We start from the raw sequence: 18,098 nt of genomic DNA, 5'->3' as shown, positions 1-18,098 counted from the left end.
TTTTTTTTTTTAAAGATTTTATTTATTTATTTGACAGAGAGAGACACAGCGAGAGAGGGAATACAAGCAGGGGGAATAGGAGAGGGAGAAGCAGGCTTCCCGCGGAGCAGGGAGCCCGATGCGGGGCTCGATCCCAGGACCCTGGGATCATGACCTGAGCCGAAGGCAGACGCTTAACGACTGAGCCACCCAGGCGCCCTGCAATTTCAATATTCTAAGATGGGAACTAAAGCTATCGATTGTCATACAACACTACCTAATTAATCAAGCCCAAAATAAAATAGTCCTGTGTGTTGGTGCTCTCACTGCTTTTCTCTCTCTCTCCTCTCATTCTTTCCATATATCAACATTTTACAAAAAGAATTAGCTCAAGATACAAGGAAATATTTCTTATTTTTACCTGCAGTTACTTTAAAATAATGACATATTGTTGCATTTTAATTAATCAGAACCTATGATAGACAACCAAGACATGGATTCTCTTCAAAGAAATTCTTCCTTTGATTCATTAGGTTACTGTGGAAATTAGAATTTTCTCCAGAGATTTGTAATTTCTGATTTTCAAATGTTTTTGAATCCTTGAACTCATGACCTCTGCAAAACAGTGTCAATATACCATCAGCATTCCAAGAATGTGAAATGAGCAGAAGACAAGAACAGACATTTCTCCTAAGAAGACATACAAATGGCTGACACATGAAAAAATGTTCAACATCGCTCGGCATCAGGGAAATACAAATCAAAACCTCAATGAGATACGACCTCACACCAGTCAGAATGGCGAAAATTAACAACTCAGAAAACAACAGATGTTGGTGAGGATATGGAGAAAGGGGAATCCTCTTACACTATAGGTAGGAATGCAAGCTGGTGCAGCCACTCTGGAAAAGATGTGGTGTATATATTCAATGGAATATTACTCAGCCACCAAAAATAATGAAATCTTGCCATTTGCAACAACATGAATGGAACTACAGTGTATTATGCTAAGTGAAGTCAGAGAAACACAAATACTATATGATTTCATTCGTATGTGGAATTTAAGAAACAAAACAGATGAACATAGGAGAACAGAAGGAAAAATAAAATAACATAAAGAAAGAGAGGGAGGCAAACCATAAGAGATTCTTAAAGATAGGGAACAAACTAAGGATTGCTGGAGGAGAGGTGGGTGGGGGAATGGGGTAACTGGGTGATGGGCATTAGGAGGGCACATGATGTAATTACCACTGGGTGTTATATGCAACTGATGAATCGCTAAATTCTACTCCTGAATCTAACACTACACCATGTGTGAACTAACTTGAATTTAAATAAAATATTGAAAGGAAAAAAAAAGAACATTTAGCATTAAGTGTTGAATTGTAAAGAGAATCACTAAAATCAAACCCAATTCCACTTAATGAATAATAAATCCTAAGAGTCTACAACCATATCACCCTGAAAGTGTCCAATCCTTTCTGATCTTGGAATCTAAGCAGAGTCAGGCCTAGTTATTACTTGGTTGGGAGAGTAATAAATCCTAAGAGGCTATTTACATCCATCTATTTAAGATCTTTTGTTTTGGTTTTGGTTTTGGTTTTTCCACTATCAGCTACCTAGGAAGAAGTGTTCAGAGTTAGAAAAAAATTAAGTTTTTTTCTGGATCATGAAAATTTTGACTTTGTCAGAATAGTGGGTTTTTTCCAAAACTTAAAGATTCTGGAGGCAATCTTCTCTTCCCACCTTTGAAAATGAAAAAAATACTACAATTATGCCAAGCAAAGTGAAAGAGATTATGCTACATAATGGAGATGAAATTCAAGACAGAATCCAAAGAAGTTATCTCAAATCCCTATCCATTCAGTATTGCACCAGGGATTTCAGCCAATGGAACTGCTGGTCCGAAACTCACATTATAAAATTTTATTCCCAGTCCAGTGTTTCAAATGTTTATAAAATTGTGACCTTAAAAAATAAGTAAATAAGAGAAAACAGATTCCATCTCAGAAAAGAAGACTTCTGTAGCTTCCTTGTCCCTATTCTGAAGTGTAACCCATGAGGGTTTAGTTTCCCAAGAGACTAAAAGATTGTAACCTAGAAATTGTATTTCACTCGGGACCCCTGAGTGGCTCAGTCGGTTAAGTGGCTACCTTCAGCTCAGGTCATGATCCCAGGGTCCTGGGATAGAGCCCCACATCGGGCTCCCTGCTCAGCAGGGGAGTCTGCTTCTCACTCTCCTTCCTCCTCCCTGCGTGCGCTCTCTCTCTATGTCTCAAAAAAATAAATAAAATCTTTAAAAAATTGTATTTCACTCTTATTATTATTACAGGTGAAAAATAGTATCCCCAATCTAAAAATGAGGCATAGGAAATGTGGAGAAAGCAAGTTTCAGGAAATCAAAGATCACAACTCCAGATCTTGATAACCAATTTGTATTTTGGCCTGGAGGGCACAAATTATGCCCATCAGTTATATAAGGTGACTTTTCAATTTGCACACAAGTAGACATAGTTCATACGCACACACATGCCCATACACACACACTTTAAACCCAGTATACACCTCACTCCTCTACCATGTGAGCACAGCAAGACCATAAAAAGCATTGCAAAGATTGCTAACTACATGGAACATTTTTATGATGGCACAAACAAATAAATGGCACTTAATGAGATGTAATATGAATTTTAAAAGGATATATAAACAATTTCCGATACATAGGAGCAAAATCTGTGGGAATATTATTTTCGTTATTTGTAATCAGTTGTATCTGTAATTACTGAGTGGCCAAATTTTCTCTGCCTTTCCATATTCTACCAAAAAGACAATGCTTCCTATGAAGATTTTTTGAACCAAGCATTTTATCCTATTGGCACATGGAAATAGTGCCCTTACTTAGTAACCTGAAGTTATGCCTCTTTTATGAGGCATAAAACTCTTCTCAGCAAACAAACAACACTAATGAATGTTCATACGAAAACCCACACCAACAGTGATAAATAGAACATCCGGTACATTCTGTAAATACCCATTTTGCGGGCTGTATAAAGCCTCAGGAGGGAAAGAGACTTTGGGAGCCTGTCAGCTAGAGTTTTGCAACTAGTCTTTGTTCTTCGTTTCTAACAGGATGACTTCTGAATGTTCCCCCATGTGCTGCTCTTCTGAATCCTGTGCCAGGGCTTCTGAATGTGCGTTTGCTTCAACCTGCTCCGTGGAAACCACTTGCCTCCCCAGCACCCCCGCTACATCCAGATGTCAGACTCCCAGCTTCCTATCCAGGTCTCGCTTGCCAACTGGTTGCCTCACACCATGCTACTTTGCTGGGAATTGTAATACTCTGTGCTTGGTGGGGAACTGTGCTTGGTATGAGGATGGAGTGTTCAACAGCAGCGAGAAGGAGACGATGCAGTTCCTGAATGACAGACTCGCCAACTATCTGGAGAAGGTGCGTGGCCTGGAGGAGATGAATGCAGAGCTGGAATGCAGGATCCGAGAACAATGTGAAGAGGATATCCCACTGGTGTGCCTCGATTATCAGCGTTACTTCAACACCATCGAAGAGCTCCAGCAAAAGGTCTGGTGTTTCATTGCCCTATGCTCCACCCTCCCAATCTGTGATTTGCTTTATCTTTATACAAAAAAAAAAAAAAAAAAAAAAAGACTGTTCTATGGAAGTCCCCCCAGGGAAAGGGGTCTTCCAAGAGGTAGTGTGATGTAGAGCAACGGGTGGTGGGCTGAGAGTCAGCAAACATCAGCATTACCTGCGGGGCTGCCAGTAATCATTGAGTGGCCAAAATAAACTCACTCACATCTAGACTTTATCATCCAGAGAATGAGAAAAAACTGCATTACACCTAAAGTTATTGCTATACGTAACACTGGACATTTATATTTCCATCTTTAACACAGATATTGATATTTCATCTTTTTAATCATGTAATGTCACCCTAGTAATCGTTTTCTTTTCTTACTGATGAATTTTTATTATCATGGATGGGGACAGGATCATAATACAAACTACCTATGGAGAAAAATCCGAGTTCAACTGCCAAGGAATATTGCAAAATGCCTTAGGCCACTGAAAAACGAACCCTTTTTTTTTCTATATTTTTTTTATAAATTGGTCCTGCTTTTTTCTCCATTGAAGCGACATGGTTAATAAGAAAAATAGGCTGAATGCTATTTTATACTTTTTTATAAAGACTTTTAAAAGATAAATAATGGCATAGTTGTTAAATAGATATTTAGGTTTCTTCCAAAGAGCCCTCTATTACATATAACTAACTTACTCACCAGATCTTGTGCACGAAGGCAGAGAATTCTAGACTTGCTGTACAGCTTGACAACTGCAAACTGGCTGCCGATGACTTTAGGTCAAAGTAAGTTAAATCTGAATTTGAAAATAATCTATGGGGCGCCTGGGTGGCTCAGTCGTTAAGCGTCTGTCTTCAGCTCAGGTCATGGTCCCAGGGTCCTGGGATCAAGTCCCACATCGGGCTCCCTGCTCAGTGGGAAGCCTGCTTCTCCCTCTCCCACTCCCCATGCTTGTGTTTTCTCTCCCGCTGTGTCTCTCTCTGTCAAATAAATAAATAAAATCTTTAAAAAAAAAAAAATTTATGGCTGCCTCTCTCTCTCTGTCTCTCTCACACACACGTGCGTGTGCACACACCACAAATATTCTCTATATAAGCTTTATTTTAAGCTAAGAATGCTCCCAAAGCTCACATTTATTATTTGGGATATGGCTTCCTTGAGCCCTTGTGTCACTCACCAGCATGCCCAGCACTGTGCACAGTGTCTAGCAAAGTAAGCACAGTCTGCATCTCTTTTGCTGTGAAAGGTACGAGTCGGAACTGTCTCTTCGCCAGCTGGTAGAGACAGACATTGGCGGCCTGCGTGGGATCCTGCATGAGCTGACTCTGTGCAAAGCTGATCTGGAGGCCCATGTGGAATCTCTGAAGGAAGATCTCCTTTGCCTTAAGAAAAACCATCAAGAGGTGACAAAAGTGGTAAAATTGCTGAACGAATGTAGAAGTGACAAAGTCAAACTGATAGATTTCGTGTTGTGTATATAAATCGAACTGGGCAGATATTGCTAAAGCTGGAACGAAATTACTCAAGGCACTGTTACAGAATTTTTGTTCCCTCAGTGCCCGCGGTTCTTGGTCATGCCGCTTCAAAGAATGATGAAGTAAACCAGACGAAGAGTGGTGGGCAGCAAAGCAAAGTTTATTGAGTGATAGTATAAAGCTCCTGGAGTGGGAGGGGACCTGAGAGGGTGGCCGTTTTGGTGTTCAAATCTAGCAGTTTTTATAAGCTCTTTCGAGGAACTGTCTTGAGCATCCTGAGCATGGGTCACCTGTGGATTGGCTGTTAAGGTGTGCCAACCAGGGCTTTGATCATGCACCTGTCTACCTATCGGGTTATTGTTCACATGCTGCTGGTCTTTGGGGCTGACATCTGGAGACTAACTGCCTCAACTTGTGATAGTGACCAATGTTTTATGGTTAATTGTAATGTTTCAGGATGTTTTGCAGAAGTCACTCCTGCAGAGGCTGCAAGATAGGATGCTATTGTGGTCTTGTCTATGCTGTAAAACAGGATACTAGTGCAGTTTTGTCTTAGCTGTCCCGGGTCCCTGTTTTCTTATTAGGGACCCTGGCCAAGTGTCCAATTAACCTCTAACAGCACTAATGTTGTTCAGCCTGATCACTCTGGCATAGCTTTGGATGTACGTGTGAAATGGCCCCCGGCCAGTATCACATGAAAGAACCAAACTGTTCACCTGCCATTGCTTTTGTGAAGGAGGTAACTTTACAAATGGCCTTCCTTAGAGGCATTATGCCACATGTAACTCTAATTCATAAGGTATGAAAATCAGGCTGACAAACACAGAGTGTGAAGGCCATTTCAGAAAGGGGATAACATCTTATGCAATATTTGGACCAGTATTTTAAAATATTCTATGTCTATAAACTTTTTAAAATCATAAAACATGAGGATATGATTATCTCATGTTGATGAAGCTACAAAGTGAGTAGTTGAATGATGTAACAGTGTATTTTCCCTTTGAGCATGTGTTGATCATAATAGCATTTATTGAGACCTTCCTATGTGCCAAGGACTTTCATAAGTGCTTTATATGAATGTTAAACTCATATCTCTCACAATAACTCTCTGGGGAAGGCAAAATTATTATACCCATTTTGCAGATGCAGAAACTGAGTGATGAAAAGAGATTCAACCTAAGCAATCTGAATCTAAATCCCACACTTTTACTCACTTCTCCAGAAATGGGATGCCCTTGGGATGTCAAAGTAGATTTTTTCCCCACCCCTCTGTGACTTTCTTTACTCCATTTCCTCTTCCAGGAGGTCAACTTGCTTCATGGACAGCTGGGTGACCAACTCAGTGTGGAGCTAGACACTGCCCCCACCATCGACCTCAACAGGGTCCTGGACGAGATGCGTTGTCAGTATGAAACAGTGCTCGCCAACAACCACAGAGACGTGGAAGAATCGTTCGCTGTTCAGGTCAGCACCCGAAGCAAGAAATGACAGACTTCCAGACTTCTGCCTTCTTTCCATCCTCTAATCATACCTGTGTTTCAGACCGAGGAGCTGAATCAGCAGCAGCTATGCATTGCGAAGCAGCTGCAGGGCTGCCAGACAGAGATCCTGGAACTCAAATGCACAGCCAATGCTCTGGAAATTGAGCTCCAAGCACAGCAAAGCCTGGTATGGAAGGGAAAGACAGCTCTGTTTTTCTCACTGAAGAATCAGACCCTGAGATGCTATCCCCTCTTCCGTAACCCGAAGGAGAGACCCACAGTTCACATGGCAGAAAGTCTGAATTTCCGATTTGCAACGATTGTGTTTCCTTGCCTTTCCCAAATACTGCTGTTTACCTAACTAGAAGCAGAAGTGATAGGTCAACAGCTTGTACTGCCCCAACGGGATGCCCTGACCTTCCCTCCTGGGCTTGAGCATGATCCTACAGCACCTTCCAGAGACAGAGAGAGAGAGAGCAGGAGGGCAGGAGCAGAATGAGAGTGGAACCTCTGAGCCAAAGGCACTCAAGCATTCTGGTGGGTTTTAACTCTCTTTTGATTCAGGCCAATTTCCCAAGCTCATCATCATATAAAAGAATGGTATTCAAACATTTTATTCTACCATTACCCTAAACTTTCCCAGGATCCACACCTCAACCAGACCCCTCATTGCACCCCACTCCACCAAGCAACAAGAATACCATGCACTGGGGATGCCTAACTGGCTCAATTGGAGGGGCACACGACTCTTGATCTCGGGGTCGTGGCTTCAAGCCCTACATTGGGCGTAAAGATTACTTAAAATAAATAAACAATTTAAGAAAAAAAGAATACCATGCTTTGAAGATCACCCTAGCCAGTTCCAGTCGAACACCACTGTCTGTGCCACGTTAGGGCCTATAGAGACTATGTGGGTGAATAATAGCTGCACTTTCATCTTGTGAGAGCCTTAAAAGCCTCACAATAACTTTATGGGGTAAATCCCTTTATTAACCCCATTATACAGATGAGGAAGACTGAGATTCAGATTAAGTAGCAGAGGTCATGCAGTTTTTAAAAGACAAAAGTGGAAGCTGGATCCAGCTGGTTCCATCCCAGAGCCTCTTTTCTATACGGCTCCTCCCTGCCTCAAGCCCATTCTCAGTTTCTCTTCTCAAATGCTGTTGATCCTCCTTAAGCTACACCAGTATGTTGCAGGTTGCAGTGAGCATAGTGGTGGTAGTAATAACTAATGCTTATACAGCTTTTAAAATTTTTCTAGGCACTGTTCAAAATGCCTTATACACATTAATTCCTTTAATCCTCACAACCATCCTATGAGTTAGGTACCTTGCACTGCCATTTTTTATAGAATAAAACGGAGGCTCAGAGAAGCTAAGTCATTTTCTCAAAGTCACATAGCAGCACTAGGGTAGAGCCAGGATTTGAAAACAGGCACTCTGGCCCCATGGACTATGCGACACAGCCCTTCTGAATACACTCTTCTCCTTCTGCAGACAGAATCTCTGGAATGCACCGTGGCGGAGACGGAGGCCCAGTACAGCACCCAGCTGGCCCAGATGCAGTGCCTGATTGATCACGTGGAGGCCCAGCTGGCTGAGATCAGGTGTGACCTGGAGCGGCAGAACCAGGAGTGCAAGCTCCTGCTCGACACAAAAGCCCAGCTGGAGTGTGAGATCAACACGTACCGGGGTCTCCTTGAGAGTGAGGACAGCAGGCAAGCTCCACACGATTATTCTCAAAATCCCCCAAGTCACAAAGGGGCTCATGCAGGAGAATCCTGCTTCCTCAAGATCTGCCCGAGGTGAAACCTCGCTAATGCATTAAAGGATCTCCTTACAAGAGTAAAAAACAGAAACGGCTGAGGCTAATCACATGACAGTAGAAGTGCTTAAAAGTATTCTAAGTTCTAAAGCAGATCAAGTATCCTATATAAGATTCCATGCTGGGCGGCGGGGGGGGTCTCCCTTTGTTCCTGCCTTCCGCCAAAGGGAAGTCAGAAACATGCATAAGAGGACATTTGCAAAGTGGAGTAAACACATAAAACTGTATTCAGCCTGCACAGCTGCCGTGAGCATGAAGCGGCAATGCTGGGTCCAGGCCTGAAATAGGCTGAAGTCAAATGTTACTCGGCAAAGAGTGTGCAGAACATCATTTGCAGGGCAAATTTTGGCATGATCTTTCTTGAGTTGAAATTTTATCTGGCTTTCCCTTGTTAAGCTTAGTTCAAAATCTCCACAGGCTTCCCTGTAACCCGTGTCCTGCCGTAAGCACATCAAGCAACACGTGTGAGCCATGCTCGGCGTATGTGATTTGCACGGTCGAAAACTGCTGTACATGAATGCTAAACCCCCCGCACAGCAGACGGAGGAATCAAAGCCACAGTGTCCTGGAAAGGAGATGGGGCTTCAATCAGAGACATCCAAGCCTGAAAGTCAAGAAGGCGTTTCTACCCTAAAATTGACCTCTAAACATCCTCACTTTATTTCTGCTTTATCATTTCCTCTCCCGACTGCTTATTTGTGACATGCTAGGAGTCTATAAAACTTTCTTGCTAATCTCCGAATAAAATGTATTTCATTCCTTTAGCATGGTAAATATAGCTTTGTGGCTTAGAACTGTGGATATAATATCATGTGATGCCAAGGTAATGGCCTAAACCCGTGGCGATAGTTTGATTTTGCACAAACTGAAGCTGAAAATAGTTTTTAACTCCTCAAATACAAATAGATTAATCCATGCAAAATGTCATGTATCTTGGAAGACAGTTGTATGTATCTTTCTGAGAGGAAATTTAGGAATAAATATTATTTTATTTAGGATTCCTCTTTTTTTTTTCAATTTGGCACAGGAAAGGGGAAAAAAGTCAGTTACAATTCCACACCCCAAACACATCCATTGTCAGTATTTTAGGAACTTCCAGCTTTCTTTCTTTCTTTAAAGATTTTATTTATTTATTTGACAGAGAGAGACACAGCGGGAGAAAAAACACAAGCAGGGGGAGTGGGAGAGGGAGAAGCAGGCTTCCCGCGGAGCAGGGGAGCCTGATGTGGGGCTCGATCGCAGGACCCTGGGGTCATGACCTGAGCCAAAGGCAGACGCTCAATGACTGAGCCACCCAGGCGCCCCTAGCTTTCTTTCTTATAATAGGTTTTTCCATATGGTGGTAATCATATTTACATATGCACATAGTTGAGTAACGTATTTTTTCACTGTGTCATGTAAATATTTTCAATCCCAATAAACATATAAGATTGTCTTGTGACCATTATTTTAGTGGCTGCATAAAATACCATAAGGTAGGGACGCCTGGGTGGCTCAGTCAGTTAAGCATCTGCGTTGGCTCAGGTCCTGCACTGGGCTCCTTGCTCAGCAGGGAGCCTGCTTCTCCCTCTGCCTGCCGCTCCCCCTGCTTGTGCTCTCTCTCTCTCTCTCTCTCTGACAAATAAATAAATAAAATCCTTTAAAAATTTTTTAAAAATAAAAATAAATAAATAAAATACCATAAGGTACCTTGGTCTGTTATAGGACATTTGGGGTATAAAAATAATTATTCACACACATTTAAAAAGCAAAACAGAGAACTCCACCTCCAGAAAATGAAATAGATGTATATTTCCTCATTCCTCTTCCTAAGTTTGGCTAAAAACCTGAGAAATTACATATAAAACAAATATAAACAGACTCTGAAAGGTTGAAGAAGCCAAACCAACTAGAATCACATCCAAGGAACAGCATGGTAGTGAGTTCCCTAGGTTTTCTTTTGGCCTCATATATCCTGTGTTGGGAGCTGGAGAAACTAACAACCCATAAACACCAGGAGGTGCAGACAGAAAAAAAAAAATCTCCAAGAAGAGGATAGTCAAGGGATATGAAGGGAGGTAAGGTTTCTGTATTCACCTGCAGTGATGTCAACACCAATAGAGCATGATAAGGTATATATATATATATATATATATATATATATATATATATATATAAAATGTAATACCTTAAGCAACTACTTAAAAAACTATGCAAAGAAAGACACTTAAAACACTATAGATAAATCAAAGTGGAATTCTAAATATATATTCAAGGAATCCACTGGAAGGCAGGAAAATAGGACAGAGAGATGAAAAAACAGAAGGAATAAACAGAAAACAAAAAATAAAACATAGACTTAAGCCCTACCATATCAATAATTATAGCAAATGGAAACAGTCTATATACACTAATTAAAGGAGAGAGATGGCAGAGTGGATAAAAAGAGCATGATTACATGCTCTCAACAAGAAGCTCAGTTCAAATACAATGATATAGAGAGGCTGAAAGTAAAGTATTGAAAAAAAATACACACTTGTTCATAGCAGCTTTATTTGTAATAGCCAAAAACTGGAAACAACCAAAATGTTCTCAAGATTCAGGGCCATTATGCTGAGTGAAAAAAGGCAATCTTGAAGGGTCATATATTATATGATTGTGCTTATATGACATTCTTGAAATGACAAGATTACAGAGATAGGGAACAAATCAGGCATAGCATAAAGATCTTTGTGGTGATTGAATAGTTGCATATCTTGAGTACTGTGGTGGTTACATGAATCTACATATGTGAAAGAAATATACACATCCCGTGTGTGTGTGTATTATATACACATTGTATCCGTGTCAACTTCCTGACTTTACAATTGAACTATATTGGATCAAGGAAGATAAAACCACAGGAGAAAGCTAGGACACATGGGATCTCTCTGCACTATCTTTGCAACTTCCTGTGGATCTATAATTTTACATATTATATATATATATATACACATATATATTACATTATATATGGAACTATAATTTTCAAAATGCAAGTGTTCTTTTTAAAAACATATAGTGGAAAACTGGAGGGAAGTTCTCCTCTTCACTTTTCTATTTTGTGAACACTCAGAAATAAAGCATATAATAATCATTAGTCCAGGGTAGGCTTAAAGCAAAGTCAAGTTGCAGACCTAAAATTTTAGAAGTGTTTATTAATTTATGTTAGAAGTGTTAATTAATAAAGTGTTAATCACTTTCTTGATTTTAACAATAAAAAGTAGTGAAAATGCTCAAACTAAAATATTTTCCAGATGAGTAAACCCAATAAATATTTGTCAAACCCCATTATTCTTCTGGCTAATGAAATCGGGAAGAAATCTAATACTGTAGTGTCATAAAATCATAAATCTCAGCCACCCAGAGGTTTCCACCATATCAATCCCTGTCTGCATCCGCCTATTCTCGGCTTTTCCCATGGTTTCTTTTCTGCCTTGGTCAAAACTGTGGGGGAAAAAACCCAAATAAATAAACAAACAAATATATAATATATATTTATTATATATATTTGTATATAAATATATCTTAGTTATTATAAATATAAAATATATTTATTTGATAGTTTATATGAATATATAAATAGTATTATTTATTTAATAGTTTCTTCAACATCTGTAATAATTTCCTATGAGCTATATCCAATTTCCTCTCAGAAAAATACACAATTACCTTCCATGATCTACAACATTTTTGCATGGATTCATTCATCTATTTGTATTTTCTGAGTTAAAAATATTTTCAGTCTGGCTTAATGCAAAATCAAAGTGGAACTGAAGTAGGAAAATATCTTTAAGATAGAATGGCCGCCTTGGGAGCTTTCATGTTACTTGAAGCCTTTCACAGTTGCTTTTACAGTTTTGCATATTATTGCACTAAACATTATGTTAAAGACATAGGTTAATTCTAGGGGCGCCTGGGCGGCTCAGTTGTTAAGTGTCTGCCTTCAGCTCAGGTCATGATCCGGGGGTCCTGGGATGGAGCCCCACATCAGGCTCCCTGCTCAGCAGGAAGCCTCCTTCTCCCTCTCGCATTCCCCCTGCTTGTGTTCCCTCTCTCGCTGTCTCTCTCTCTCTCTGTCAAATAAATAAATAAAATCTTAAAAAAAAAAAAAAGACATAGGTTAATTCTAGATCTGACCTCTTCTTGGGTTGGCCACCCTGTTCCAAATGGTGCTAGGATGGGAGGCCTCAAGCTTTTTTTTTTTTTTTACCATATCACACATGGACTGGCCAAATGTTCTTTCCTTTCTACCTTCCAACAATGATAAAAACTTCTAAAGTCCTAGCAGCATTAAATATATGTCTACTTTGGAGTAGAGTAATAGATTTATATTTGCATGGCAATAAATGTGTTTTTAAATTCGGTTATTGGAAAAGTATAAACCAAAATTATCACTGTTACAAATCTGGATCATTACGTACTCTATAGTTAACCAAACAACCCACAACAAATTAATTGCTGCTGATGATGATAAATATTCACAAATGACTGAATTATACACAAAGAGCAAAAATTTCCATCATTGAAAACTCTGACATCCCAAAACAGTATTGAGAAGCCTTCCTCCAAATTGTAGGAATTCCATCCTTTTCCACGTGGACATATGCAGTAGGCATTCCCCTGGGTTGTCAAACACTGAAATGTCCATATTACTTTTGGATGAAACAATAAGACCTTCCTCGGTAAAATCTAGTAGAGTCTTAATTTTTAGTTAAGAATATAATATCTTCGTAGCTTTAATAATGCACTAAACAAGATACCAGTAATTTTAGCACTTAGTGTTGCATGAAAATTACAATCTAAAATATAATGCATCACTCATCTATAAGAACCAGCAAAAAGCCTTGCATTCTAGGTTCTATGTATAGCCCACCCCATAAAACAATGGCCTCAAAATTTGCCTGCTTTACATGCAAGAAGCATTCATGACTCAAGGACTCAGGCTCCTCATAGTGTATATTTGGTATTTACAACACATGGATTCCTTGCTGGCCCTACAGAGGTGATATTTCCTATATCTCAGCTACTGATCTCAGGCTGGACCTAAAGCCCATCCTTCCTCTCTCCTGCACAGCCTCTTTCCCAGAAGGCTCCAGCCAGGACAACGCTGTAAAAAGGGAACTCCTTTCTATCACTCTCAGACTTGCTCTTCCAGCATCTGGAACATGCTGCCTCCCCAGCCCCTGGGGCAGGGAAAGAGACTGCCCAAGGGTCTTGAGCTAGAGATTAAAGGCCTGGTTACTCCTAACTGCAAGGGGACAAGAAAGACTCATCTTCCCATGTGCCCCAAAGGAGAGGAGAACCAAATATGGGTGAGTGCTGAATTCTCTCCCAGAGCAGCGTTGAAACACCTAGATGAAGAAAGGGGGAGGAACCCTCAACAATTAACATGCTCTGGAGCAACAAAGCAAAGAGAGCTTAAAGAATGGCAAGGGATACAGTTTGGCTAGAGTGTATGCGGTGGGTACAGGAGTCAAGGGATATGAGGTAGAGTCAGCTGGGTCAAGACTGTGGAGTGTCTTAATTGCCAGGCAATCAAGAATTTGCACCTTGCTTTGTAGGAAGCATTTCTGCACTGGAAAATGATGCTATGTTAAGGCAGATAAGAAGCTCTTCAAGATAGACTATATCGTAGAATGTTTACAGGTTAGCCAGATTGCCAAAAGTTAACAAATGAGCTGGTGGTAGCAAATGAAAATGACAGACACCCAACGCTGTCTCAAAAAAAAAAAAATGGTAATGAAAGAAGGAAGAAGGGGTCCCTGGGTGGCTCAGTTGGTTAAGCATCTGCCTTAAGCTCAGGTCATGATCCCAGGGTGCTGGGATGGAGCCCCGCATCGGGCTCCTTGCTCAGCGGGAAGCCTGCTTCTCCCTCTCCCTCTGCTCCTGCTTGTGTTCCCTCTCTCGCTGTGTCTCTCTGTCAAATAAATAAATAAATGAAATCTTAAAAAAAAGGAAGGAAGGAAGAAGCTGCCTTCATGGCTGAAGTGCTATACAGTTATCAGTAAGACATTTTCGGATCAGTAACAAACACGCTTACAGGGAAAGGAAAATTGATCAGGCAGTACAGAAGATGTGCAAGATGCAAGAAAGGAGGAGTATAACTGATGAAATGTGATACTGAAGGAATCAAAGAGGAATCAGCTCCAGAGCACAAATAAAGTAGTCCGCCATGGAAGGAAGGAAAAACTCTGCCTGAGACACACAAGAGAAGAAAAGTGATAAGATGGAAAAAAGGGTACAAAAACAAAAATACAAAATAATTATCAAACTCTCTTTCTGATTCTGAAACTGATACATCCAAGTTGTGGAATGTGTACAAAAACATAAAGAAAACAACATTCATCAACAGTTACAAAATTCAAAGAAGTCCACTCTTAACATTTAGATATCTTTCCTTCCGATCCTTTTTATATGTTTTTAAAATTATTACTATTTCAAATGCTGTTATTTTTAGAGTCAAATTTATCCATTTTTTGTGGTTTCTTGATTTTGAGTCATCGTTATAAAGGCCTTCCTCACTCTTATTTTATAAAAGAATTCTCTTATATTTTCTCTTAGCACATCTATGACTTCCATTTTTCACAAGAGAATCTATGATCCATTCGTAATTCAGGTATATGAATAAAGTAGTGAGCATTACTAGAGCGACTCAACTGTATCAAATCTTAAATTTTTATGTTAACCATACTTTATTGGGATTTAATTTTCATATAATAAAATGCATCAATGGAAAGTATGCAGTTCCATGAAATTTGAAAACATACACTGTCATGTAATCGTCCAGATCAAGATATAGACTAGCATATACCAAGATGTAAAATATCAGCCTTGAGAGTTTCTTCATGCCCCTTCCCAGTCAGCTCACCTCCATCACAAGTAGACAATCACTATTCTGATATATAATGCTATAGAGGAGTTTTGCCTGTTTTTGAAGTTAATATAAATATAATCGTACTGTTTGTACCCTTTTGTGCCTTACTTCCTCAGGCTGACATAATGTTTTTGAAGTTCTTCCATGTCACTGTAAATACCAATAGTTCATTCTGTTTTGTTATTGAGTACCAATCTATTCTATGAACATACCAGTTTGTTGATCCATTGTCCTGCCTGTGAGCAGTTGGGTTGTTTCCAGTTTGGATGCTATTAAGAATAAAAATGCTACAAGCATTTTTATACAAGTCTGTGTGTGTGTGTGTGTGTGGGTATATATATATATATATATACACTCAATTTTCTTGGGCACAAAACTAGTCGTGAAACTGCTGGGTCAAAGGGAAGGTCCTTTATAAAATAGTGAATCTTTTCACCCAGGAAGTGGCTTGCCCTTTCGCTTTCTTCGTGGTATATTTTAACCAACAAAAGATTTTAACTATGATGAAGTCTAATCCATTGTTTTATGTTTAGTGTTTTCCGTGTGCTAGAAGTCTTTGCTCAGCACAAGTTTATGAAGATATTCTTCCACGTTGCCTTCTAAAAACTCTGTACATATAACCTTCACATTTAAGTGTTTAATCCATCTTGAATTAATTTTTATATATAGTGTGAGGTAGAGCTCAAGATATAGTAATTTCTTTTATACGATTATCTAACTGATTGGCAACATTTATTGAAAACGCTATCCTTTTCTCATTGACTTACTTTGGAAACTTTGTCAAAAATCAACTGACCACATGTATGTGAGTCTGTTTCTAGAACCCATATTCTTTTTCACCGATCTATTTGTCAACCCTAATGCCAATATCACACTTACTATTGTGGCAGTTTAGTAACTTGTTTGAATTTATACTTTTATAAAAGTATAAAAGTAACTTGTATGAGTTTTATACACCAGCAAAAAATGAAAGGCTGTATACATTTGTTATCAAACTGCACTTTTTTTCAATCTGATAGGTAGAAAGATAAAATGATATCTCAGTGTAGTTTAAATTTACATTCCCTTTTTTATGAGTGACACAGCATTTTTTCTAAGGCACTTTTTAAATTGAGTGCCTTTTGTATTTTCTTCCTGGTCATTATCTACGGTGTTATTGCAAATATGCTTTCCCAGTTTGTCATCTGTCTTCTGATTTTAGAGGATGTGTTTTTTACCAATGTACAAGTTATTCTATGTAGTCAAGTTTATAAGTTTTTATGGTTTCTTTACTTTGGTCATTATTAGAAAGGCCTTCTGACTTCAAATTTATAAAAGAACTCTCATATTAGTACAGTTATGACTTCATTTTTTCACATTTGATTCTTCGATTAATTTGTAATGTGTCAGGTGCCTGGGTGGCTCAGTCAGTTAAGTATCTGCCTTCAGCTCAGGTCATGATCTCAGGGTCCTGGGATCGAGTCCTGCATCAGGGTCCCTGCTCAATGGGGAGTCTGCTTCTCCCTCAGCTCCTCCCCCTGCTCCTGCTCTCTCTCTCAAATAAATAAAATCTTTAAAAAAATTTGTAATTTGTCTTTCTATAAGGCATGAGGTATGATTCCAACATTTCCTGCCCCACCTTTGACCTCAAGTGATACAGAATTGTCCCCAAAATACATATGATAGTCTATCTTTTCCCCCACTGATTTTATTTTATTTTATTTTATTTTATTTAAGATTTTATTTATTTATTTGACAGAGACACAGCGAGAGAGGGAACAAAGCGGGGGCAGTGGGAGAGGGAGAAGCAGGCTCCCCGTGGAGCAGGGAGCCCGATGCAGGGTTCAATCCCAGGACCCTGGGATCATGACCTGAGCCGAAGGCAGACGCTTAACGACTGAGCCACCCAGGCGCCCCTCCCCCACTGATTTTAAATGTCACATTTATCATATACTAAATCCCAGTCTGTAAGGAGGTCTATTTTATTTTTTTTAATTTTTAGAAGATTTTTATTTATTTATTTGTCAGAGAGAGAGCACAAGCAGGGGGAGTGGCAGGCAGAGGGAGAAGCAGACTCCCCTCTGAGCAAGGAGCGCCATGCGGGACTCAATCCCAGGACTCCAGGATCATAAGCCAAGCCAAAGGCAGATGTTTAACTAACTGAGCCACCCAGGCATCCAAAAGAGGTCTATTTTAGACTCCTTATTCTGTTCTATCCATTTGTCTGGTTATTCAGGCATGAATCCTATACTATTTTAATTATTGAGGCTTTAAAATAGGAAGGACTAATCTCTTGGTGACTTTTCTTTTTTAGAATTTTCCTGGCTATTCAAATTTGATTCATTTTTTCTCATAAAACTTCAGAATTATCTTGTCTGGTTGAAAAAAAATCACATTTTGGGAGGATCTCAATAATTTTTTGGAATCCAAGTTAAATTAATGTAGAATCAATGACATTTTTATAGTGATGAATACAGTATTTCAGTCCAAGAACATGATATATCTTTCCATTTATTCTAGCTTTCTGTTCTTCAGTGCATTTTAATATTTTATACATGTAGTTTACCTTTCCAACTGAATTTATTCCTGTGTATTTTATATTTGTTGGTGCTCTTGTTAATTACTGTGTTTTTTCCTTACATTATGTGATATGCAGGATAATGGGCCCCCAAAGATGTTCATGTCCTTATCCTACAACCTTTGAATATGTTAGGCTACATTACAAAGGGGAAGTAAGGCCGATAATCAGCTGACCTTAAAATAAGAAGATTATCCTAGATGATATGCATGGGCCCAATATAATCACAAGGTCCTTAAGCGTGGAAGAGGGAAGCAGAAGAGTTAGTGTCAGAGTGATGCCATGTGAAA

The 18,098-nt window shown here is 39.4% G+C and overlaps 2 protein-coding genes across 2 annotated transcripts in view; both read left to right on the top strand.

Moving 5' to 3' along the window:
- LOC145717455 (keratin-associated protein 1-4-like) overlaps positions 1 to 2,034 on the top strand; it is a 2,938-nt gene extending 904 nt beyond the window's left edge. The window contains exon 2 of the mRNA XM_081805965.1: positions 2,030 to 2,034. Within this exon, the coding sequence (XP_081662091.1) occupies positions 2,030 to 2,034 (5 nt within the window). The remainder of the gene's footprint in view (positions 1 to 2,029) is intronic.
- Positions 2,035 to 2,988: 954 nt separating this feature from the next.
- KRT40 (keratin 40) lies at positions 2,989 to 9,325 on the top strand. The gene is made up of 7 exons (XM_006745147.3): positions 2,989 to 3,556; positions 4,279 to 4,361; positions 4,823 to 4,979; positions 6,354 to 6,515; positions 6,594 to 6,719; positions 8,029 to 8,249; positions 8,774 to 9,325. The coding sequence occupies exons 1-7, from the start codon at positions 3,110 to 3,112 to the stop codon at positions 8,871 to 8,873; spliced, it is 1,296 nt and encodes a 431-aa protein (XP_006745210.1). The 5' UTR covers positions 2,989 to 3,109; the 3' UTR covers positions 8,874 to 9,325.
- The last annotated feature ends 8,773 nt before the right edge of the window (positions 9,326 to 18,098 follow it).

This window comes from Leptonychotes weddellii, chromosome 15 (assembly GCF_054177405.1).
Source record: "Leptonychotes weddellii isolate Sample4059 chromosome 15, ASM5417740v2, whole genome shotgun sequence".
In the NCBI taxonomy this organism is placed as follows: domain Eukaryota; kingdom Metazoa; phylum Chordata; class Mammalia; order Carnivora; family Phocidae; genus Leptonychotes; species Leptonychotes weddellii.
Note: the sequence above shows the minus strand (reverse complement) of the source record. Positions and strands in the feature narration are given on the sequence as shown.

Bases quoted from the DNA above. Each gene is read 5' to 3' on its own strand.
- KRT40 (XM_006745147.3), top strand. From the start codon at position 3,110: ATGACTTCTGAATGTTCCCCCATGTGCTGCTCTTCTGAATCCTGTGCC. The intron at 4,980-6,353 runs GTGACAAAAGTG...TTCCTCTTCCAG, and splicing joins TTAAGAAAAACCATCAAGAG to GAGGTCAACTTGCTTCATGG. The intron at 8,250-8,773 runs GCAAGCTCCACA...AAATCTCCACAG, and splicing joins CTTGAGAGTGAGGACAGCAG to GCTTCCCTGTAACCCGTGTC.